The following is a 25,873-nucleotide window of genomic DNA, read 5'->3' as shown; positions in this document are numbered from 1 at the left end:
CAGTTCTAATAATGTGGGACAGTAAATTCTTAAAAGCCAACTTTTTTATCATTTTTCCTTTCTAAAGAGTGATTGAAATGATATCTTAGTGTTATGTCCACAGTAAATTTTTGTGAAATGTATTAAAATACTCTCTAATTTACAGCTGGAAGCAGCATATTCAGCAATGGATCGATTCTGTGAGCTACCAAGAAATACAAGGGAGCTCTACTTGAGACATCCACCTAGCAACCATGGATATGTACCTCCAGGAGTTGAAAGGTAAATTTTAACTTGACAACTACCCAGATATTGAGAAATGCTGTGCCTTGGAGCATCTCGGTATGTCTTGAAATCACTGCCACCAGAAAATAGTGGTGAAAGAAGAATCTTTCTTATTCCAAAGGAAACAAAAATGTTATCCCTGATGAGGCCAGGTGCTTCAATGCTTATGAGAAGACACAGCACAGTTCCATGACCCATCAACATTATTAACAATACAGGGAGACAATAAATTCAACATAGAGAAAAATTGAAAAAGGAGTCCCTTAGGACCCAATCATTGGTTCAATGCTGTTCTTAGGTTAATGTATTGCTCTGCCATTTATTAGTAAGTAATAGGGCAAAACTAGTAATGTTTGCTGATAATAGAAATATCTTCATCAAATACCCGGTCTCCATAATGCAGGAAACAACTTACCAACAGCAGAGTGAATAACCTGGACATTACCTTCTAACACTTTCCAGATTGAAATTATTCAGCCATGTTCGAAAACATCAAAAATGGAAACATTTCAACTTTCTCAAATGTTCCTACCAATGTTTCTATTACCAGAAAGGCAAAATTACGAGTATTTGTTTTAGGAGTTGCTGATTTCACTTGCATATCAATTATAAAATCAAGGCAAATTTAATTTTAAGAAAATGTTATTGAAAACAGCTAAAAAATGTTTGAAAAGTACGTAAATGCATTTTCCAGAATGAATCTTTAATTGTGCAGCGGAGTGCCTGCTGTTGTAAAATTTCCTTGCAGCTTAAAGCTATATGGGGGACTGGGACTTGAACCTGGAACTTTATGTGGGAGAACTGTGAAGTTTGGATGGTAGGTGAGAGGCACTGGTGGAAATAAGACTGTTTGGGTGGGCCTTAAGCTGTAACTTAGTAGATCAAGTTTTAAATAGGAACCCATGTCTGGAAATGTCATCCAACTACAGAGTGTCAAAGTTATAGGTAATGGTGCCTGTAAATGAATCTATATAGAGGGCGATTCCGTGATGATGTTATAGACTTTCAAGGATGATGGAAAAGGATAAAGGTATCAATTTGAGCTAAGTGTCGCTGTACCAGAAATGAACAAGTTAAAATTATAAGTGAAAACCTTGCTGATATTTCTGACAGTGGACTACACATACCGGTACTGTTGTTACTAAGAATGTAGAGTATGCAACTTTCAGAGATAGCAAGGATGAAAACAAGAAAAAGTGTCTAGTAAATATGAGCGTTAAAATGCATACCTTAAGAGCTATGAGCATTTGTTCAATAGAGGAGATGTGTTTCACACTTGCAAAGATGAACAAGAGCTAGTTTGTCCTCAGCTATACATTTTCGAGCCCATCTTTACTTGATGTTTTCTCTTGTCTTGGCCCATACTACCACCTCTGAAAGTTGCGTATCCTAAATTCTTAGAAACAGCAGTACTGGTACATGTATTCCACTGTCAGAGGTATCAGAATGATTTTCATTGTAACTTTCAACTTGTTCATTTCTATTGAGCGAGGTGGCAGGGTGGTTAGCACACTGGACTCGCATTCAGGAGGATGATGGCTCAAACTCACATCCAGCCATCTTGATTTAGGTTTCTGTGATTTTCCTAAATTGCTTCAGGCAAATGCTGGAATAGTTCCTTTGAAAGGGTGCAACCAATTTCCTTCCCCATCCATTGCTAATCTGAGCCTCTGCTCCATCTCTAATGACCATGTTGTCAACAGGATGTTAAACACTGATCTCCTCCTTTTTTGTTTCTAAACCAGGGGTCCTTACCTCAAATTGATACACTTATTGATCTCCTTCACCCTTGAAAGTTTGTAACATCATCAGGTAATCACCCCGTATATACATACATTTACAGGTGCCAGCACCTATAACTTTGATGCCAGGTAGCATGGTTGGATGACGTTTCTAGACATGGATTCCTATGTAAAACTTGACCTTCTAAGTCTCTCTACAACCTCTAGAAGTGTGTAAAATGAATTGTGAAACATCATTGAATGTAAATTACACTCAACTGGTTTCCTTAAATATTTATCAGTACTGCCATTTTTTGCACCCTGGGTGACATTTACCTTAAAACACATCTTGTTCTGTACATAACAAAATGTTTTATTGTGCTATATGGACTATGTTTTAAAAATTATTTTGAAGTTGAGTTGTCTGCCCTCTCCAAAAATTACAGGGCTTTTGCCTCTGTTGCCTTGTAGGGGATGATGGGGGGAAGGTTCATAATATTTATTAATGAAATGTGTAGGAAACTTGTTCTGTGACATGTCTGAACAGTAGTTAATAGCACTGGAATAAAGATGGCTGTTGATATTGCTTAATGTGTATTTCTAGGTATCATGATAAGAAATAGCTGTGAGGGAATATTATTTTAAACCACTCGACTTTTAGGGACACTCTTGTTAGTGTTGGGTGGTCATAATGGTCCAGATAGCCCTTCCATTCTTTTTAAAAAATTGTTATAATACAATATACTCAAAGGGAAAATAGGCCCAGAGAACAGGATTGCAGGAATGTATGAAACTTCTATACAAAAATTGAAATGATAAGTAATATAGCAGCTATCTCAGAACCCAGCAGGCATAAGTCTGACATGTCTGCACAGATTGCAGTCTCTTCTGAGGACTACAACACTTACTTATCATTCCTGTGTGCCTATGACGCCAAAAACAACAACCAAGACACTATCCTGATTACCTCCCTTGCCACATGCAACTCAAGCTGCTTAATATGTGAATGAGGTCACCAACCCTTCACTTCAGAGATGCCTTTCCATCTTCTTTTGTCTTTACTTAAATAGTGGACATCAATATTTGTTAAAACAGATAATTTAAACAAAAATTGTAGATGAACTTGACACCTTCATTCTCATCAATAATACCTTTCTAAGTGTTAATAATAATTAATTTAGAATTAATCTTATAAAACTATCAGTACCTATTAAAATGCAAATATTAGTTCCTTCGACCTTGAAAACACCACACATTATACAACAACAACAATCCAACCAATCACTTAGAAATTGCTCTCAAAAATCAGTCAAATAAATTTCCCGCCAACACAACAGTACGAGTGCATCAAAAGCAGATAATCTCTCACAGATAGACTTATTGGCAACGTCTCCAACTTGCAAGTGTAGACCTGTGATTTTAGCTGCATCAGAATCTCTCATTTGTTCTAAAACATTTAACTGGACTTCAGAGTCTGTGGTCTGCATATGCACTTTCAAAAATTCCTGCTCCATTTCATCTTTAATCTGCACCAAGCAATTAATTAGTTCTCTGAATTGCTAATTAGCTTCATTTCTTACTAAATCGTATTGTTTAGTTACCTCAGTAAGTAACTCTTCCTTTAAAGTGGATAGCATCATTTGTAATTTAGATATTTTGCTATTGATCTTGTTTTTCTCGTTATGAGATATGGTAATGCATCACTTAAACTTGGCATTTGCTGTATCTCCTTTAGTACTTAACTCTGCATTGAGGTATCTAATCTAATACCTATCTCAGTACTTAGCTTAGTACCTAGTTCAATATTTGTGGTATCTATTGCAGTACTTAGTTCAGTTCTTAGCTTAGTACTTAGATCAGTACTTAAATCAGCCTTTAAGTTAGTGCTGAATTGCGCACGCCAACCACTCTGGTATTGTTGCCTCATTGCCTCTTGTCATGACTGCCATACAATTACAAAGAAAATAAAATTATACTTGTAGCCCTTCATAGATGCAGTTGTCAATCTTCGACTCTTGGACATGTATAATCTTCTTCAATGTAATGGCCATTGAGAAGTTAAATAATATCATCTTGAGTACCAATCTTTACTTAAAATTTCTTAGTTCCAATGCATACAGATAATTTGCAACCTACATCTTAATTTTGGCTGTTGATCTTATTGCTAAGAGCAACACCAATCTATTTCTGTACAACTTTCTTTCAAATTTTTTATTTTCTTCAAAATTGATAGTTAATTTATTTGTGTTATTAACATGTCCTCACTTTTCTAGCACAGAAGTATTCTGATCCACCACTTAGGGTGCCAGAATGAAATGGTCCATGTTTTGTTTGGTATACCATTTGTGTAATAAGTTTTCAGTTCCTGTCGTTAATTTATTCTGGCTGAATATATTTCAGTTCACCACCAGGAGAAATCATGTTCTAACAAATGACATTGGTTTCTTCTCTGGTAAGTATGCATATACATTGATCAGCCAGAACATGACGACCTTCCTAATAGCTGGTATGTCCACCTTTGGCACAGGTAACAGCAGTAATGCATCATGGCATGGAAGCAGTAAGTCCTTGGTAGATTGCTGGAGAGAGTTGGTACCACATCTGCACACACAAGTCACCCAATAAAATTCTGGAGGGGGGGGGGGGGGGGGGAGTGATGAGGTCTGATGCCACATTCAGTCACATCCCAGATGTGTTCAATTGGGTTCAGAACTGACAAGCTGGGGCCCAGCATATAAACTGGACTTCACCATTGTGTTCCTTGAACCACTCCATCACATGCGTCGCCTTGTGACATGGTGCATTATAGTGTTGAAAAATGCTACTACCATCAGGAAACATGATTGTCACGAAGGGGTGTATGTTGTATGCAACTAATGTCTGATACTCCTTGGCCATCATGGTGCCTTGCATGAGCTCCATTGGACCCATGGATGCCCACACAAATGTTCCCCAGAGCTTAATGAAGCCCCACCTCTTGTCTCTGTCTCACAGTACAGATGTCAAGGAGCTGTTCTCCTGGAAGATGACAGATTCGTGCCACCCTATCAGCATGGTGAAGAAGGTACTGGGGTTCATCAGACCTTGTAATGGTCTGCCATTATGTCAATATCCAGTGTCAGTGGTCACATGCCCATTTCAGTCATAGGTGCTGATGTCATGGTGTTAACATTGGCTAATGCATGGGTTGTCTTCTGCAGAGGGCTGTCGTTAGGTGTGTTCGGTGCACTGTGTGTTTAGACATGCTTGTACTCTTCTCAGCATTACAGTCTGATGCTAGTTCCACCACAGTTCACCACTTGTCTTTTTTACCATTCTGCTCGACCTACAAATTCCGACATCTGTAATGAGGGGTGGCTGCCCAACCCCATGACATATGGACGTGGTCTTACCTTGGTTTCGACTCATGTTCCAGACACCGACCACAGTACTCCTCGAACACCTGATAAGTTGTGCAGTTTCTGAAAAGGCCACGCTGAGCCTCTGGGCCATCACAATCTGCTCTTGGTCGAACGCAGATAGATTGCGAGCCTTCCCCATTCTACACACAGACAGCATGCTAACAGATACTACATGCACTGTGCTTTTGCCTGACTAACAGTTATTCCTTGCCATGTGATACTGTTATCACCTGGATGGTTTTATGTTGATAGTATGTATGCCAGTGGTCATAATGTTCTGGCTGATCAGTGTATTATACTTTCCAATACAACACAGAATCACTCCATATAGTATTTATAGAACTTTGTCTGAGGATTATTGTCTGTGTAAATTGTCTGTCTTAATACATATCTGTCAGACTAGTTAAAATGTTATTTATTTTGACAATGATCTTATCTTCCACACCTCACAGCACACTTCCTATGTGGGATGGAGATGGTATGGAGTAAAGTACTGAATCAGTGAGTGCTGAAAATCACAGAAGGACTGCTGTCATCATAATGTCTGTTATATTTGGTGTATCCATCCCAACTTGTGCACGTGTCTGTTAAGAAAGACAAAATTCCTCTCACAGTCTGCTAGTTGAAATGGACTGTTAACTAAAACAGGAATTACTTCCAAAGATCATGATAATCATTCATTAGACAGATATCAATGGGCAACAAATATCTCACTCTCACAGAGCAAAACATACTGAACTTAATTGCTGTACAAGCTTTATTATAGGGTGATTAAAATTTAATTTGTCATCAACATGAAGTCCTAGCAACTTTGTAAATGTTACACTACTAATGACCTTGTCACCCAATACCAGAGCTGGATTTACATTTTCACTCATTTTTCCCAAATTACATTTACTTTTTATAACTTACATTTAGTATCAATTTATTTTTCTTAGATGAAGAGCGGACCTGCTTAAGGACTTTATCAGTTGTTGTATGCAACAATTGCTTTGGCTCACTTATCATCACACTAGTGTCATCTGCAAATAGGATGACTTTGGCTGCACTATCTGGGGTCTGTATGTCATTTATATAGATAAGAAATAATATGGGACCCAAATATTATATTGTATTGTATTGTATTTATTGGTCCAGTAAATCTTACATGTACAGTACAGCACATCAGATATTGGACAGGTCAAAGTATATCTTACAATTAAAACACTTTAAAAACTAGAAAATTATGTTCACAAAATTTTACAACACTTCATATACTGGGCAAGTCAATGTGTAAGTTATAATTGAACCACATTAGAAACTTGAAGTTTACAGCTGAATACATGTATAAGCCAATATTAACGATTACAGTATTTGCATGATCCTCACTTAAGCTCTAAGGATTTTTGAGGAACTCTTCTACACTATGAATTGACATGTACACTAGAGAATTACATTCACAGAATTTTACTTCATATACTGGGCAAGTCGGTATACAGCTTATACTTGAACCCCATTAGAAACTTGAGAATTACATCTGAATGCATTTATAGGCCAGTATTAACGGTTACAGTATTTGCATCATCATCACTTAGACTCTCAAGGATTTTGGAGGAACTCTTCCACGCTATAAAAGCAATGCGTCAACAGATATTCTTTTAATGCTGCTTTAAAATTTTTTACATCAGTCTTTACTTTAATTTCTCTTGGCAATTTATTATAGATAATTTTTTCCATGGTGTAATGTTCCTTTTTGGCACAAACTGGTTTTTGTATGGAGTACATGAAAGTCAGTTTTCTGTCTTGTATTATGATGATGAATATTTTCATTTTTGGGGAGGATACTAGGATTTGTTATTGTATATTTCTTTATAAACATTGCACTTTCAAATAGGAAAATACATGAAAGGGGAAGAATCCCCATCCTTTTAAATAATGGTCTACATGGTTTGTTCCTTTTTATGCCAGCCATGATTCTCACTATTCTTTTTTGCATCCTGAAGAGTTTTAGGCAGGATGGCGAGTTAACCCAGAAAGTGATCCCATATTTTAGGACAGAATGTACACTCCTGGAAATGGAAAAAAGAACACATTGACACCGGTGTGTCAGACCCACCATACTTGCTCCGGACACTGCGAGAGGGCTGTACAAGCAATGATCACACGCACGGCACAGCGGACACACCAGGAACCGCGGTGTTGGCCGTCGAATGGCGCTAGCTGCGCAGCATTTGTGCACCGCCGCCGTCAGTGTCAGCCAGTTTGCCGTGGCATACAGAGCTCCATCGCAGTCTTTAACACTGGTAGCATGCCGCGACAGCGTGGACGTGAACCGTATGTGCAGTTGACGGACTTTGAGCGAGGGCGTATAGTGGGCATGCGGGAGGCCGGGTGGACGTACCGCCGAATTGCTCAACACGTGGGGTGTGAGGTCTCCACAGTACATCGATGTTGTCGCCAGTGGTCGGCGGAAGGTGCACGTGCCCGTCGACCTGGGACGGGACCGCAGCGACGCACGGATGCACGCCAAGACCGTAGGATCCTACGCAGTGCCGTAGGGGACCGCACCGCCACTTCCCAGAAAATTAGGGACACTGTTGCTCCTGGGCTACGGTCCCGCACACCGTTAGGCCGTCTTCCGCTCACGCCCCAACATCGTGCAGCCCGCCTCCAGTGGTGTCGCGACAGGCGTGAATGGAGGGACGAATGGAGACGTGTCGTCTTCAGCAATGAGAGTCGCTTCTGCCTTGGTGCCAATGATGGTCGTATGCATGTTTGGCGCCGTGCAGGTGAGCGCCACAATCAGGACTGCATACGACCGAGGCACACAGGGCCAACACCCGGCATCATGGTGTGGGGAGCGATCTCCTACACTGGCCGTACACCACTGGTGATCGTCGAGTGGACACTGAATAGTGCACGGTACATCCAAACCGTCATCGAACCCATCGTTCTACCATTCCTAGACCGGCAAGGGAACTTGCTGTTCCAACAGGACAAAGCATGTCCGCATGTATCCCGTGCCACCCAACGTGCTCTAGAAGGTGTAAGTCAACTACCCTGGCCAGCAAGATCTCCGGATCTGTCCCCCATTGAGCATGTTTGGGACTGGATGAAGCGTCGTCTCACGTGGTCTGCACGTCCAGCACGAACGCTGGTCCAACTGAGGCGCCAGGTGGAAATGGCATGGCAAGCCGTTCCACAGGACTACATCCAGCATCTCTACGATCGTCTCCATGGGAGAATAGCAGCCTGCATTGCTGCGAAAGGTGGATATACACTGTACTAGTGCCGACATTGTGCATGCTCTGTTGCCTGTGTCTGTGTGCCTGTGGTTCTGTCAGTGTGATCATGTGATGTATCTGACCCCAGGAATGTGTCAATAAAGTTTCCCCTTCCTGGGACAATGAATTCACGGTGTTCTTATTTCAATTTCCAGGAGTGTATATTAGAATAGTAAACTTTTATTAGACAGTCCTTATGGCAGCAGTTTTCTAGCACCCTCATTTAATAACACATGGCACTTAGCTTCTTTAATATGTTGTAATTGTGAGTTTCTCATCTTAGATTATCCTGTAGCCAGACCCCCAGAAATTTTGTATTAGGCACACTTGCAATATCTGTGTCTGACATCTGAATTCTTATATCCTCTTCAGTGTTTCTCTTGACATTATGAAAATTTAATGCTACTGTTTTACTTTTATTTATTATTAGTTTGTTTTGGTTGAACCAGTTTACAACATTTGTTAATGCCTCAGACAGTCTTGTCTGTAGTATCTCTGCAGTCTTCCTGCTGACTAATATGCTTGTGTCATCTGCAGGCTGGATAGTACTATGGTATTGGTTGGTTGATGTTAGGTCATTTATATATACCAAAAATAGGATGGGGCCCAGTACCGAGCCCTGCGATACTTCATATTTTACTGCTTTATAATCAGAATAGTGTCTTGTTGATTTATTTTCTTTGTGAAAATGTATTTCTACTACTTGCTTGCGGTCAGTAAGATATGATCTAAGCCAGTTGTTAGGCATACCTCTGATACCAATTCTTTCAAGCTTCTGCAGCAAGAGGGTGTGGTCTATGATGTCGAAAGCCTTAGACAGATCAGGCCTATGCCAGATACTTTTTGTCCACTATCAATTTTTTCGAGTACTTCACCCAGAAATTCATATATTGCTGTTTCTGTTGATCGGCCTTTCCGGAAGCCATGTTGGGTTGCGGATAATAATTTGCACTTTTCTAGAAAATTTAGCAACCTCTTATGAAAATTTTTTTCTAGTATTTTCGAAAATGTACATAGCAAGGCAATAGGTCTATAATTGGCTATGTCTTCTTTCTTACCCTTTTTGAACAGTGGTTTTAGTTTCACTGTCTTTAAGCAGGAAGGAAAGACTCCATTTGTTAATGAACTGTTGAAAATGTGGGCTAATGGTATTGCAATGAGTTCACCCACATTTTTAATGACATAATCTGGAATCTCATCCACACCTGTTGAAAATTTTGTTTTTAACTCTCTAATTGATAGTATTATTTCCTTAGGGTTGGTTGGAGTAAGAAATAGGGAGTTGCAGTTTCTATTTTGATTTGATGGTGTTGTAGCAGGATTCTTATTTGAAGATTTTATGTCAGAGAGTAATTTTTCACTAATATTTGCAAAGTATGTATTAAAAGCATTGGCTACTTCTTCTGGATTTGTAATTTTTTTGCCATCTTGGATTACCTGGAGATTTACATTTTCGGAGGTCTCATTTCCTACTTGTTCTCTGACTATCTTCCACATGGCTTTCATTTTGTTCCTGGCCATTTTTATATGGTGATCATTTGTTGTTTTTTAGCTTCTTTTATGACTTTGTGAAGCACTCTCTTATAATTCTTGAAATACACCAGAAATTCTTCTGTAACATTTTGTGTTTTTGAGATTTCATAAAGTCTCCTCTTTTCAGTACATGATATTTTAATGCCTTTCGTCAGCCTTGGTGTACTCCTAGTTCCCTTTTCTTTGCATTTGAAACTAAACTGATTTTGTGACTGGACTAAAGTGATATCAGTTGTACAATGCATTTAGTTTTGTGTGTGTGATTCAGACCCCTTTTTTCCAGACTCTTGAATACATAGTGCTTCCAATTTTTCAAAATTATTGAATGCCATTATTGACAGATCAACTGCTTTGGAGAGATCTATAGTAACTCCTACTATGCTATTTTTTTCAAGATTTCTGATTATTTGTTCAGTGGCACACATTGCTCCTATTTCTGGGATTTTACCTTCCTGAAGGCCATGCTGATTACTATTGGTAACTTATGATCACTTAGATGTTCCTTAATTTGATGATACATCCATTTTTCAGATGTTTTCGAGACTGCTAAAAGAAGTGACACTGGCTGATAGTTTTCTGGCATATATCTACCCATTTTAAATAACAGCTTCATTTTTGATATTTTCAACCTTCCTGGAAACTTTCCTTCACTAAATGAATAGTTGGCAATTTATGCCAAAGGTATTGCAATCTGTGAAACAGTCTTAATTATGACAGACACTGGCACCTCACCTTCATCTGCCAACATTTTGGGTTTCAAGCTTTCCTGTACCTATTAACATATTGTCTCTCTTTGGTGCTTGTGTTATGTTGGTGTAGATTAGAGTGTATGCCTCCAGCACTTTGATCAACAAAAGTACTCTAAATATAGATATAGTAATTACTGTTAAAATTAAAGTTTTTGGGAGTTAACTTTGTGAGGGTTATTTAGGGCTAGTATCACAAATTATACTTACAGCTCTTTTCTGTAAGACCAATAGCCTATTAAAGTTATCTTGGATTGGTGCACCTGAGAGCTGCATAGCAGAGAGTACTCCATACACTAGTCACTTCCCTCCTCTTCTGTTCTAGTCACAAATGGTATGTGGGAAGAATGATGGTTTTTAAGCCTCCATTTGATTTCCAAAATGTCTAACATTACTTTCAGTCTTTTTGTGAGATATCTGCAGTGAGACAAAAATTAATGATTGATTCATCTACAAATGCAGGATCTTGGAATTTCAATAGTAAACAACATTGTGATGCACAACACCTCTCTGGTAGCATCTGGAAATACCAGTACAGTATTTTCTTAACATAATAGTTACAAATATGCTTTTGGACAAGGAATTTTCATTAAGTTTTTATTTATTGTTGGATGGCCATCCTCAGAAATTTTACAATCAATTCTCTCTCTCTCTCTCTCTCTCTCTCTCTCTCTCTCTCTCTCTCTCTCTCTCTCCTTCCCCCCCCCCCCCCCCCTCCCCCGCTGTTCTACCTGCGTATACTTTCACAGCTACGTGACCAAGTAGGCTCTTTTTTCTTGAAAATATCATGATGCTAACTGCTCTTCTACTGTGCTGGTATGTAACATCAACCACATATCATTAATCTCAGTACAAAAATGTATGGAAAGTTCTGGTTGAGAATTACAAATTGATTAGGAATAAAGGAGACGACTCATGAAAAGGCAGAAGTGCTGTGTCTTTGAGAGGTTCACAAACGAAAGTCAGCACTCACTGAGCACAATGTAGGGAGACAGGTGCGTGTTTATGAGTGAGTGTATGTGTGTTTGTGTGCATGTTTTTCCCAAAAGCTTGAAAGAGGAAATGGATTCTGAAAGCTAGCCAAGGTCTACCATTTGTTTGTGCACCTATCAATGATACAGTGCTTCTGCCTTTCAGTGAGTCATCTCCTTTATTCCTAAATAATTTGTAATCTCAATACATTTCTTTTATCCAGTATACGTTTGTTTAGTGTGTAACTTTTCACATTTATTTGCTTACTTCTTTGTTAGTGCAGGTTCTCAAAGGAACCAGCTGATGAAGCGCGCCACACTTTCAATGTTCTCTGGTTGGACAGAGGGCTACCAGAATCTGAAGTACCAGGATTCCGTGCCATTGTTACATCTGTAGCATACGACTTTCAAAGGGTGGCTTCATTATTGTTACGTGTTCTAGCTGCCGGTTTTGGTAAGTGTGCTATTGAAGTTATGACAGACTTGTAAAAACAGCTTTAGGGAACTTATAAAACATGAATGAAGTCTTAGATGAGGAATTAAAATATCATAGTGTGCCATAACTTCAAAAATTAATTTATAATTTTGCCCTATTTTTTATATTTACAAATTTAAAATTTTGATTAATATGGTAGTGTAAAAGTAACTTTGTAAATTTATCTTTGTTGATAATATTACGAAAAGAATAGGTTGCTACTGATCACGTGGTGAGAAACACTCTATCCTTTTCACAATATTGACTTTTTTCTATCATGTGTTTTCCATTGTTTGATGGATCTTTGTTGTTTATTCCTCACTATCTAGTTGTGTGTGTCTCTGTTACATAAAACATTCCACTTACCTTTAGGTTCAGAGTGGCTTGTTTTTATTTTTAAGACTTTCAGTCTCTTTCTGAAAAGTTTTTTTTAATCTATTCATTTGTTTTGCTCCGTAGTCAGTGAGTTTCATGTTCCACGGATCATTTGTTTGATAAATTGTAATCATTTGAAATGAGTCATTTTAAATTTACATTGCAAATTAATTTTTAAATATGACCGACTAACTTTTTAATATACAGAAATGAAATAGGTAGTTCCTATCAACCAAATTCTTCTGTGGACTAGAATAGAAGGAACTGTCAGAGAAAAACATTCTCAGTTTGTTTTCAAATTTTACTTTGCTGTCTGTCAGACATTTTATATCACTGAGTAAGTGATCAAAAGTGTTGGTCGTAGCATGGTGCACCCCTTTTTGTGCTAAAGACAATCTTAATGAGGTGCAGTGAATGTTGTTTCTCTTCTGGTATTGTAATAATGTACATCGTTGCTCATTTTGAACTGCAGTGTTGTATTTTCAACAAACTTCATGAGGAAATAAGTATTTCATGGAGCAGTAGTCAGAATGCCTAACCCCTTAAACAAATTTCTACAATATGATTGCACCATATATTATTCTTACAGTAAAGTTTTGAGCAATGAAGACTTTCTTTCTTAAAGGTGAGTTACTCTAGAACATTATTCCATATGACATCACTGACTGAAAACACTCAGAATATATTAACTTACTGATTTGTCTGTTTCCAAGATTCACAATGATTCTAAGTGCTAATGTGAGTTTCAAAATGTGTTTTTTTCTGTTTAAATTCTCATTAATGCGGAAGCAAAAAATTTTGAATTTTCTATCCTATTTATTATTTACTCACCATGTGTTACATTTATCATCAGTGTAATACTCATAGATGTGCAGAAATGAACACGTGTCTTTTTGAAAGTGAGAATGAGACCTTTCACAGAAATTCAGTCAGTGATACTTTTAAGAACACATTCTTGTTTCTTCTGTTGCTGCATGTGTGCTTTGTTTGATTATGATACTAATGTCATCCACAAAAAGAACTAAATCTGCTTGTTGTATATTAGACAGAAGATCAATTTTATATACATAAGAAACAATAGCAGTCCTCAGACTGATCCTTGGGGAACCCCATACGTGATTTCTCTCCAGTCAGAAGAATCTCACCTGAGTACATCGGCTGAATTACTAAGTACAACTTCCTGCATTCTTTTCATTAGATATGAAATTATCTATTGGTTGGCTGTATCACAAGTTCCCTAAAGCCTTAGTTTATTTAGGATAGTACTGTGATTCGCACAATCAAATGTCTACATCTACATCTACATCCACATCTACATCCATACTCCACAAGCACCCTGACGGTGTGTGGCGGAGGGTACCTTGAATACCTCTATCGGTTCTCCCTTCTATTCCAGTCTCGTATTGTTTGAGGAAAGAAGGATTGTCGGTATGCTTCTGTGTGGGCTCTAACCTCTCTGATTTTCCTCATGGTCTCCTTGCAAGATATATGTAGGAGGAAGCAATATACTGCTTGACTCTTCGGTGAAGGTAAGTTCTCGAAACTTTAACAAAAGCCCTTACCGAGCTACTGAGCGTCTCTCCTGCAGAGTCTTCCACTGGAGTTTATCTATCATCTCCGTAACGCTTTCGCGATTACTAAATGATCCCGTAACCAAGCGCGCTGCTCTCCGTTGGATCTTCTCTATCTCTTCTATCAACCCTATCTGGTATGGATCGCACACTGCTGAGCAGTATTCAAGCAGTGGGTGAACAAGCGTACTGTAACCTACTTCCTTTGTTTTCGGATTGCATTTCCTTAGGATTCTTCCAATGAATCTCAGTCTGGCATCAGCTTGACCAACAATCAACTTTATATGATTATTCCATTTTAAATCACTCCTAATGCGTACTCCCAGATAATTTATGGAATTAACTGCTTCCAGTTGCTGACCTGCTATTTAATAGCTAAATGATAAGGGTTCTATCTTTCTATGTATTCGCAGCACATTACACTTGTCTACATTGAGATTCAATTGGTATTCCCTCCACCATGCATCAATTCGCTGCAGATCCTCCTGCATTTCAGTACAATTTTCCATTGTTACAACCTCTCAATACACCACAGCATCATCTGTAAGAAGCCTCAGTGAACTTCGATGTCATCCACAAGGTCATTTATGTATATTGTGAATAGCAACGGTCCTATGACACTCCCCTGCGGCACACCCGAAATCACTCTCACTTTGGAAGACTTCTCTCCATTGAGAATGACATGCTGCATTCTGTTATCTAGGAACTGTTCAGTCCAATCACACAATTGGTCTGATAGTCCATATGCTCTAACTTTGTTCATTAAACGACTGTGGGGAACTGTATCGAATGCCTTGCGGAAGTCAAGAAACATGGCATCTACCTGGGAACCCATGTCTATGGCCCTCTGAGTCTCGTGGACGAATAGCACGAGCTGGGTTTCTCAGGACCGTCTTTTTTGAAACCCGTGCTGATTCCTACAGAGTAGATTTCTAGTCTCCAGAAAAGTCATTATACTCGAACATAATACGTGTTCCAAAATTCTACAAATGATCAACGTTAGAGATATAGGTCTATAGTTTTGCACATCTGTTCGACATCCATTCTTGAAAACGGGGATGACGTGTGCCGTTTTCCAATCCTTTGGAACGCTACGCTCTTCTAGAGACCTACGGTACACCACTGCAAGAAGGGGGGCAAGTTCCTTCGCATACTCTGTGTAAAATCGAACTGGCATCCCATCAGGTCCAGCGGCCTTTCCTCTTTTGAGCAATTTTAATTGTTTCTCTATCCCTCTGTTGTCTATTTCGATATCTACCATTTTGTCATCTCTACGACAATCTAGAGAAGGAACTACAGTGCAGTCTTCCTCTGTGAAACAGCTTTGGAAAAAGACATTTAGTATTTCGGCCTTTAGTCTGTCATCCTCTGTTTCAGTACGATTTTGGTCACAGACTGTCTGGACATTTTGTTTTTGATCCACCTACCGCTTTGACATAAGACCAAAATTTCTTAGGATTTTCTGCCAAGTCAGTACATAGAACTTTACTTTCGAATTCATTGAACACCTCTCACATAGCCCTCATCACACTACATTTCGCTTCACGTAATTTTTGTTTGTCTGCAAGGCTTTGGCTATGTTATGTTTGCTGTGAAGTTCCCTTTGCTTCTGCAGCAGTTTTCTAACTCAGTTGTTGTACCATGGTGGCTCTTTCCCATCTCTTATGATCTTGCTTGGCACATACTCATCTAACGCATATTGTACGATGGTTTTGAACTTTGTCCACTGATCCTCAACACTATCTGTACTTGAGACAAAACTTTTGTGTTGAGCCGTGAGGTACTCTGTAATCTGCTTTTTGTCACTTTTGCTAAACATAAAAATCTTCCTACCTTTTTTAATAATTCTATTTATGGCTGAAATCATCGATACAGTAACCGCTTTATGATCGCTGATTCCCTGTTCTTCATTAACTGTTTCAAATAGTTTGGGTCTGTTTGTCACCAGAAGGTCTAATATGTTATTGCCACGAGTTGGTTCTCTGTTTAACTGCTCAAGGTAGTTTTCAGATAAAGCACTTAAAAAAATTTCACTGGATTCTTTGTCCCTGCCACCCGTTATGAACGTTTGAGTCTCCCAGTCTATATCCGGCAAATTAAAATCTCCACCCAGAACTATAACAAGGTGGGGAAATCTACTCGAAATATTTTCCAAATTATCCTTCAGGTGCTCAGCCACAGCACAGGGTTATTTGGTAACCGTGATAGCGTTACGGAGATGTTTAACAAACTCAAGTGGCAGACTCTGCAAGAGAGGCGCTCTGCATCGCGGTGGAGCTTGCTCGCCAGGTTTCGAGAGGGTGCGTTTCTGGATGAGGTATCGAATATATTGCTTCCCCCTACTTATACCTCCCAAGGAGATCACGAATGTAAAATTAGAGAGATTAGAGCATGCACAGAGGCTTTCAGACAGTCGTTCTTCCCGCGAACCATACGCGACTGGAACAGGAAAGGGAGGTAATGACAGTGGCACGTAAAGTGCCCTCCGCCACACACCGTTGGGTGGCTTGCGGAGTATAAATGTAGATGCAGATGTCAAGTGGTAAGAGCTGCTGAGCCAGGGGGCCTATAGAGACATCCAATTACCATGTGTAAGACTGCTTTAACCGTGACCTTCACCCACATTATTTCACATTTCGGATCTCCGTCAATTTCCTTTGATACTATTGCACTTCTTATCACTATAAACACGCCTCCCCCTTCACTGTCCAGCCTGTCTCTGTGGTATATATTCCAATCTGAGTTTAGGATTTCATTACTGTTTATGTCTGGTTTCAGCCAACTTTCTGTCCCTAGTACTATATGGGCAATGTGACCATTTATTAATGAGAGCAGTTCTGGTACCTTTCTATAGACACTCCTGCAGTTTACTATTAGCACATTAATATTGTTATTCCCTGTTGCATTTTGTCTACTCCTACTTTGCCGTGTCTGTTGTCTAGGAACTCTTCAATCTAATCACACAATTGGTCTGATAGTCCTTATGCTCTTACTTTGTTCATTAAACGACTGTGGGGAACTGTATCGAATGCCTTGCGGAAGTCAAGAAACATGGTATCTACCTGGGAACCCATGTCTATGGCCCTCTGAGTCTCGTGGACGAATAGCAGGAGCTGGGTTTCACAGGACCATCTTTTTTGAAACCCATGCTGATTCCTACAGAGTAGATTTCTAGTCTCCAGAAAAGTCATTATACTCAAACATCATACGTGTTCCAAAATTCTACAAATGATCGACATTAGAGATATAGGTCTATAGTTTTGCACATCTGTTCGACGTCCCTTCTTGAAAATGGGAATGACCTGTGCCGTTTTCCAATCCTTTGGAACGCTACGCTCTTCTAGAGACCTACGGTACACCACTTCAAGAAGGGGGGCAAGTTCCTTCGTGTACTCTGTGTAAAATCGAACTGGCATCCCATCAGGTCCAGCGGCCTTTCCTCTTTTGAGCAATTTTAATTGTTTCTGTATCCCTCTGTTGTCTATTTCGATATCTACCATTTTGTCATCTCTACGACAATCTAGAGAAGGAACTACAGTGCAGTCTTCCTCTGTGAAACAGCTTTGGAAAAAGACATTTAGTATTTCGGCCTTTAGTCTGTCATTCTCTGTTTCAGTACCATTTTGGTCACAGAGTGTCTGGACATTTTGTTTTTGATCCACCTACCGCTGTGACATAAGACCAAAATTTCTTAGGATTTTCTGCCAAGTCAGTACATAGAACTTTACTTTCAAATTCATTGAACACCTCTCACATAGCCCTCCTCACACTACATTTCGCTTCTCATAATTTTTGTTTGTCTGCAAGGCTTTGGCTATGTTTATGTTTGCTGTGAAGTTCCCTTTGCTTCTGCAGCAGTTTTCTAACTCGGTTATTCTACCATGGTGGCTCTTTCCCATCTCTTATGATCTTGCTTGGCACATACTCATCTAACGCATATTGTACGATGGTTTTGAACTTTGTCCACTGATCCTCAACACTATCTGTACTTGAGACAAAACTTTTGTGTTGAGCCGTGAGGTACTCTGTAATCTGCTTTTTGTCACTTTTGCTAAACATAAAAATCTTCCTACCTTTTTTAATAATTCTATTTATGGCTGAAATCATCGATACAGTAACCGCTTTATGATCGCTGATTCCCTGTTCTTCATTAACTGTTTCAAATAGTTTGGGTCTGTTTGTCACCAGAAGGTCTAATATGTTATTGCCACGAGTTGGTTCTCTGTTTAACTGCTCAAGGTAGTTTTCAGATAAAGCACTTAAAAAAATTTCACTGGATTCTTTGTCCCTGCCACCCGTTATGAACGTTTGAGTCTCCCAGTCTATATCCGGCAAATTAAAATCTCCACCCAGAACTATAACAAGGTGGGGAAATCTACTCGAAATATTTTCCAAATTATCCTTCAGGTGCTCAGCCACAGCAGCTGCTGAGCCAGGGGGCCTATAGAGACATCCAATTACCATGTCTGAGACTGCTTTAACCTTGACCTTCACCCACATTATTTCACATTTCGGATCTCCGTCAATTTCCTTTGATACTATTGCACTTCTTATCACTATAAACACGCCTCCCCCTTCACTGTCCAGCCTGTCTCTGTGGTATATATTCCAATCTGAGTTTAGGATTTCATTACTGTTTATGTCTGGTTTCAGCCAACTTTCTGTCCCTAGTACTATATGGGCAATGTGACCATTTATTAATGAGAGCAGTTCTGGTACCTTTCTATAGACACTCCTGCAGTTTACTATTAGCACATTAATATTGTTATTCCCTGTTGCATTTTGTCTACTCCTACTTTGCCGTGTCTGTTGTCTAGGAACTCTTCAATCTAATCACACAATTGGTCTGATAGTCCTTATGCTCTTACTTTGTTCATTAAACGACTGTGGGGAACTGTATCGAATGCCTTGCGGAAGTCAAGAAACATGGTATCTACCTGGGAACCCATGTCTATGGCCCTCTGAGTCTCGTGGACGAATAGCAGGAGCTGGGTTTCACAGGACCATCTTTTTTGAAACCCATGCTGATTCCTACAGAGTAGATTTCTAGTCTCCAGAAAAGTCATTATACTCAAACATCATACGTGTTCCAAAATTCTACAAATGATCGACATTAGAGATATAGGTCTATAGTTTTGCACATCTGTTCGACGTCCCTTCTTGAAAATGGGAATGACCTGTGCCGTTTTCCAATCCTTTGGAACGCTACGCTCTTCTAGAGACCTACGGTACACCACTTCAAGAAGGGGGGCAAGTTCCTTCGTGTACTCTGTGTAAAATCGAACTGGCATCCCATCAGGTCCAGCGGCCTTTCCTCTTTTGAGCAATTTTAATTGTTTCTGTATCCCTCTGTTGTCTATTTCGATATCTACCATTTTGTCATCTCTACGACAATCTAGAGAAGGAACTACAGTGCAGTCTTCCTCTGTGAAACAGCTTTGGAAAAAGACATTTAGTATTTCGGCCTTTAGTCTGTCATTCTCTGTTTCAGTACCATTTTGGTCACAGAGTGTCTGGACATTTTGTTTTTGATCCACCTACCGCTGTGACATAAGACCAAAATTTCTTAGGATTTTCTGCCAAGTCAGTACATAGAACTTTACTTTCAAATTCATTGAACACCTCTCACATAGCCCTCCTCACACTACATTTCGCTTCTCATAATTTTTGTTTGTCTGCAAGGCTTTGGCTATGTTTATGTTTGCTGTGAAGTTCCCTTTGCTTCTGCAGCAGTTTTCTAACTCGGTTATTCTACCATGGTGGCTCTTTCCCATCTCTTATGATCTTGCTTGGCACATACTCATCTAACGCATATTGTACGATGGTTTTGAACTTTGTCCACTGATCCTCAACACTATCTGTACTTGAGACAAAACTTTTGTGTTGAGCCGTGAGGTACTCTGTAATCTGCTTTTTGTCACTTTTGCTAAACATAAAAATCTTCCTACCTTTTTTAATAATTCTATTTATGGCTGAAATCATCGATACAGTAACCGCTTTATGATCGCTGATTCCCTGTTCTTCATTAACTGTTTCAAATAGTTTGGGTCTGTTTGTCACCAGAAGGTCTAATATGTTATTGCCACGAGTTGGTTCTCTGTTTAACTGCTCAAGGTAGTTTTCAGATAAAGCACTTAAAAAAATTTCACTGGATTCTTTGTCCCTGCCACCCGTTATGAACGTTTGAGTCTCCCAGTCTATATCCGGCAAATTAAAATCTCCACCCAGAACTATAACAAGGTGGGGAAATCTACTCGAAATATTTTCCAAATTATCCTTCAGGTGCTCAGCCACAGCAGCTGCTGAGCCAGGGGGCCTATAGAGACATCCAATTACCATGTCTGAGACTGCTTTAACCTTGACCTTCACCCACATTATTTCACATTTCGGATCTCCGTCAATTTCCTTTGATACTATTGCACTTCTTATCACTATAAACACGCCTCCCCCTTCACTGTCCAGCCTGTCTCTGTGGTATATATTCCAATCTGAGTTTAGGATTTCATTACTGTTTATGTCTGGTTTCAGCCAACTTTCTGTCCCTAGTACTATATGGGCAATGTGACCATTTATTAATGAGAGCAGTTCTGGTACCTTTCTATAGACACTCCTGCAGTTTACTATTAGCACATTAATATTGTTATTCCCTGTTGCATTTTGTCTACTCCTACTTTGCCGTGTCTGTTGTCTAGGAACTCTTCAATCTAATCACACAATTGGTCTGATAGTCCTTATGCTCTTACTTTGTTCATTAAACGACTGTGGGGAACTGTATCGAATGCCTTGCGGAAGTCAAGAAACATGGTATCTACCTGGGAACCCATGTCTATGGCCCTCTGAGTCTCGTGGACGAATAGCAGGAGCTGGGTTTCACAGGACCATCTTTTTTGAAACCCATGCTGATTCCTACAGAGTAGATTTCTAGTCTCCAGAAAAGTCATTATACTCAAACATCATACGTGTTCCAAAATTCTACAAATGATCGACATTAGAGATATAGGTCTATAGTTTTGCACATCTGTTCGACGTCCCTTCTTGAAAATGGGAATGACCTGTGCCGTTTTCCAATCCTTTGGAACGCTACGCTCTTCTAGAGACCTACGGTACACCACTTCAAGAAGGGGGGCAAGTTCCTTCGTGTACTCTGTGTAAAATCGAACTGGCATCCCATCAGGTCCAGCGGCCTTTCCTCTTTTGAGCAATTTTAATTGTTTCTGTATCCCTCTGTTGTCTATTTCGATATCTACCATTTTGTCATCTCTACGACAATCTAGAGAAGGAACTACAGTGCAGTCTTCCTCTGTGAAACAGCTTTGGAAAAAGACATTTAGTATTTCGGCCTTTAGTCTGTCATTCTCTGTTTCAGTACCATTTTGGTCACAGAGTGTCTGGACATTTTGTTTTTGATCCACCTACCGCTGTGACATAAGACCAAAATTTCTTAGGATTTTCTGCCAAGTCAGTACATAGAACTTTACTTTCAAATTCATTGAACACCTCTCACATAGCCCTCCTCACACTACATTTCGCTTCTCATAATTTTTGTTTGTCTGCAAGGCTTTGGCTATGTTTATGTTTGCTGTGAAGTTCCCTTTGCTTCTGCAGCAGTTTTCTAACTCGGTTATTCTACCATGGTGGCTCTTTCCCATCTCTTATGATCTTGCTTGGCACATACTCATCTAACGCATATTGTACGATGGTTTTGAACTTTGTCCACTGATCCTCAACACTATCTGTACTTGAGACAAAACTTTTGTGTTGAGCCGTGAGGTACTCTGTAATCTGCTTTTTGTCACTTTTGCTAAACATAAAAATCTTCCTACCTTTTTTAATAATTCTATTTATGGCTGAAATCATCGATACAGTAACCGCTTTATGATCGCTGATTCCCTGTTCTTCATTAACTGTTTCAAATAGTTTGGGTCTGTTTGTCACCAGAAGGTCTAATATGTTATTGCCACGAGTTGGTTCTCTGTTTAACTGCTCAAGGTAGTTTTCAGATAAAGCACTTAAAAAAATTTCACTGGATTCTTTGTCCCTGCCACCCGTTATGAACGTTTGAGTCTCCCAGTCTATATCCGGCAAATTAAAATCTCCACCCAGAACTATAACAAGGTGGGGAAATCTACTCGAAATATTTTCCAAATTATCCTTCAGGTGCTCAGCCACAGCAGCTGCTGAGCCAGGGGGCCTATAGAGACATCCAATTACCGTGTCTGAGACTGCTTTAACCTTGACCTTCACCCACATTATTTCACATTTCGGATCTCCGTCAATTTCCTTCGATACTATTGCACTTCTTATCGCTATAAACACGCCTCCCCCTTCACTGTTCAGCCTGTCTCTGCGGTATATATTCCAATCTGAGTTTAGGATTTCATTACTGTTTATGTCTGGTTTCAGCCAACTTTCTGTCCCTAGTACTATATGGGCAATGTGACCATTTATTAATGAGAGCAGTTCTGGTACCTTTCTATAGACGCTCCTGCAGTTTACTATTAGCACATTAATATTGTTATTCCCTGTTGCATTTTGCCTACTCCGACCTTGCCGCGTCTCAGGAGGCGTCTTGTCGGGCCTAGGGAGGGAATTCTCTAACCTAAAAAACTCACATGTGCACTCCACACGACTTCGCTACCCTTGCAGCCGCTTCTGGTGTGTAGTGCACGCCTGACCTAATCAGGGGGACCCTACATTTCTCCACCCTATAGCGGAGGTCAAGAAATTTGCACCCCAGATCTCCGCAGAATCGTCTGAGCCTCCGGTTTAAGCCTTCTTCTGGGCTCCAAACCAGAGGACCGCGATCGGTTGTGGGAACGGTACTACAAATAATTAGCTCAGATTCCACCCCACGAGTGAGGCTTTCCGCCTACACCAATTCCGCGAGATAGGTTGCAGAATATACAAGCCGGTGCTGTTTTGCTATTTAATGCATGTAAAATTTGTTGAGTGAATGTGTTAGTAGTATTCTCAGTTGAGTAACTCTTCTGAAACAACTGTGATTTACTGGGGATATGATTTTCTCAGGTGGGATATTATTCAAGAATACATTACCTACTCAAAAATTTTAGTAAATGATGCCAGTAGTGAAACAGGTCGGTAGTTATTGACATCTCTCCTATCTCCTTTCTTATAGAAAGGTTTAACAATGACATATTTCAATCTCTCCGTAAAAGTACCTTGAGTTAGTGATGCATTACACATTTCAGATTTGTCAGAACAAAACTTTAGTACTATGTTGGAGATGCTGTCAAATCCAGATGAACTTTTATTTTTAAGAGAATATAGCAGTCTCATAATACTGAATGAGAAGTTGCCAATACATTCTTATGACTGAATTTTGTGAGAGTTGCAGCTTACGCAAGAATAGCTTTAAGGAACACAATTTTCTGAAAGAAATTGAAGGAGAACGTTAAAATCATTACCTCGGAAGCCTTATAAGCCTACACTACTACACATTGTGAATGAGATGATCCTGATCAAGGGCATGAATTATGTGAGTTATGTGTGATCTACAATAAAAGTGATCCAAAATTTTTCAAAACCGTCCTGAGAATTGATGAAGCAAGCTTTAAGTTAAATGGAAGAGTTAACAACACAACTGTGTGTACTGGCCTTCTGAAAATCTGCAATTTGTTATTGAGGAGCAGTTAAATGTTCCTGGTGTTGCAGTTTGGGCTGGTACATGCAGCAAAGGTGTGATAGATCCTTATTTTTCCAATGGGACTGTGACTGTGGGAAGGTATCTTGAAAAAATCTTATGAGAAGCTATTATTGTGTTTGAAATTGTACAAAATAACCACATTTAGTAACAAGACAGTGCTCCACTGCACTACAGATTGCATTGTCCATGCAATTTTGGGTGACAATTTTCAAGAGTGGGTAGGAAGGCGGCATAAAATCAATTGGCCTCCAAGATCACTGAACCTCAAACCATATGATTTTTCAATGTGGATGATACTGAAAAAGTTTTCATAACAAAAATCAATAAACATAAAGCAGATGATTTAATTCAACAAGAATTTGAGAGCATTTTTGGCGATAATAGGAAGTTAATGTGACAAGATATGTAATTTGGTGTTTAAAAGGTGTGTTCAATGTCTATATAAAAATGGAGGAAGCTTTGAACAATTTCATTAGTAAAAATTGCTTTGTGTAATCCATTGAAATTATGAAACACTGTACATTTTTGGTTCACTGTTTTTTGCTGCACCCTCTATTATCCAATGATATTGTATGAGAGAGTTGATGACAAGTTACCAGTTAGGATGACTGTGAAGTTATGAAAATATTAAATAAAAGGTATTCTTGTGGTAAATGTTCAAGCTGACTAGGAGTTGGATGAGTAATACTTTCATTAGTGGTAGAGGAGAGAGAGGGAGGGTGGGGAGGAGCCGAGAGAGAGAGAGAGAGAGAGAGAGAGAGAGAGAGAGAGAGAGAGATGTTCTCTGAAGAACTAGAAATTGTGTAAAAACATGATTGTGTTGTCCTGATTCAGATACTTTTCTTCAGAGCTTCCAACAGATTATCTTCTTGACATGCACCGTGGAATGCTGGGAGAAGACAATGAAACATGTGTCCGACTACTCTACTATCCTCCTTGGACACCAGAAATAGATGAGGCAGCAATACGCTGTGGAGAACATACTGATTATGGCTCATTCACTCTGTTGGCCCAAGACTCAGAAGGAGGCCTAGAGGTTAGTTCATTTGGTATTTTTTCCATGAAGCTATATTCCAAAGCACTTATATTCCAAAGCAATTATTCATTTTCCTCAAATTTTAAGTGATATACATGATGTTATAGAACATGACATTGCCAACAGAATCTTAAGCTCTCAATAGAAGTTATTGCATATTCAGCTGGATAGTTGCCAGTGAGTTCTTAGTTTTTTGCCCAGTAACTGCTGGCATGTTTAAGAAAATTTTGCAGTGATGTATTCTCTACCCAGAATTGACCTCTGCATAAATTATTTTATATCAGATGTTATAGCTGCATGTATAACAGCTACATTACAAACATTTTATTGATAGTTACAAATATCACTCAAGAATAAATATACTGGCATAAAGAGTAAAAATATTTATGACATTGAAGTGGGCTCTACATTTATTTTAGTTATTTACTTCATGAAGCAGTTTTATCTTATATATATCTTAGGATCAACACTGTTTATCTTTTATTATGTTATCCCAAAAACACTTTTACATAGCAGTATGAACTGAAAAAGTCATCAATACACTACATTCATGCAGATTAATTGATAAAATTTTGACCATTTATAATGACTTGCAGTGGAATTAGCTTGTTTTTCATGCTTTCCCTCTCAGTTTGTTTAATGTTGTAACGTAGAAAAAGTCAGCAAAGAGTTTATTATACAAAGCAACCAATAAAAGTGTTGAATAATGGTATTGGGGCCCATTACTTTACTTCTCAGTACTTTTAGCTGTAACTACACAGGATACTGTTGTTAATAATAGATTACAATTTTGTATGAACTATGACAAACACAACAAAAACAACAACACAAGGTATAAAACTTAATTTCTGTG

At 39.2% G+C, this 25,873-nt stretch overlaps 1 protein-coding gene across 2 annotated transcripts in view; it reads left to right on the top strand.

Annotated features, from left to right (window-relative positions):
- LOC126177185 (uncharacterized) overlaps positions 1-25,873 on the top strand; it is a 232,332-nt gene that overhangs the window by 147,232 nt on the left and 59,227 nt on the right. For both annotated transcript variants that reach the window (XR_007535796.1, XM_049924436.1), the window contains exons 3-5: positions 146-261; positions 12,184-12,353; positions 24,833-25,020. Coding sequence is in view for 1 of the 2 variants with exons in the window: in XM_049924436.1 (XP_049780393.1) it covers positions 146-261; positions 12,184-12,353; positions 24,833-25,020 (474 nt within the window). In the remaining variant the exon portion in view is untranslated. The remainder of the gene's footprint in view (positions 1-145; positions 262-12,183; positions 12,354-24,832; positions 25,021-25,873) is intronic.

Source organism: Schistocerca cancellata, chromosome 1 (genome assembly GCF_023864275.1).
Source record: "Schistocerca cancellata isolate TAMUIC-IGC-003103 chromosome 1, iqSchCanc2.1, whole genome shotgun sequence".
Taxonomy (NCBI): domain Eukaryota; kingdom Metazoa; phylum Arthropoda; class Insecta; order Orthoptera; family Acrididae; genus Schistocerca; species Schistocerca cancellata.
Note: the sequence above shows the minus strand (reverse complement) of the source record. Positions and strands in the feature narration are given on the sequence as shown.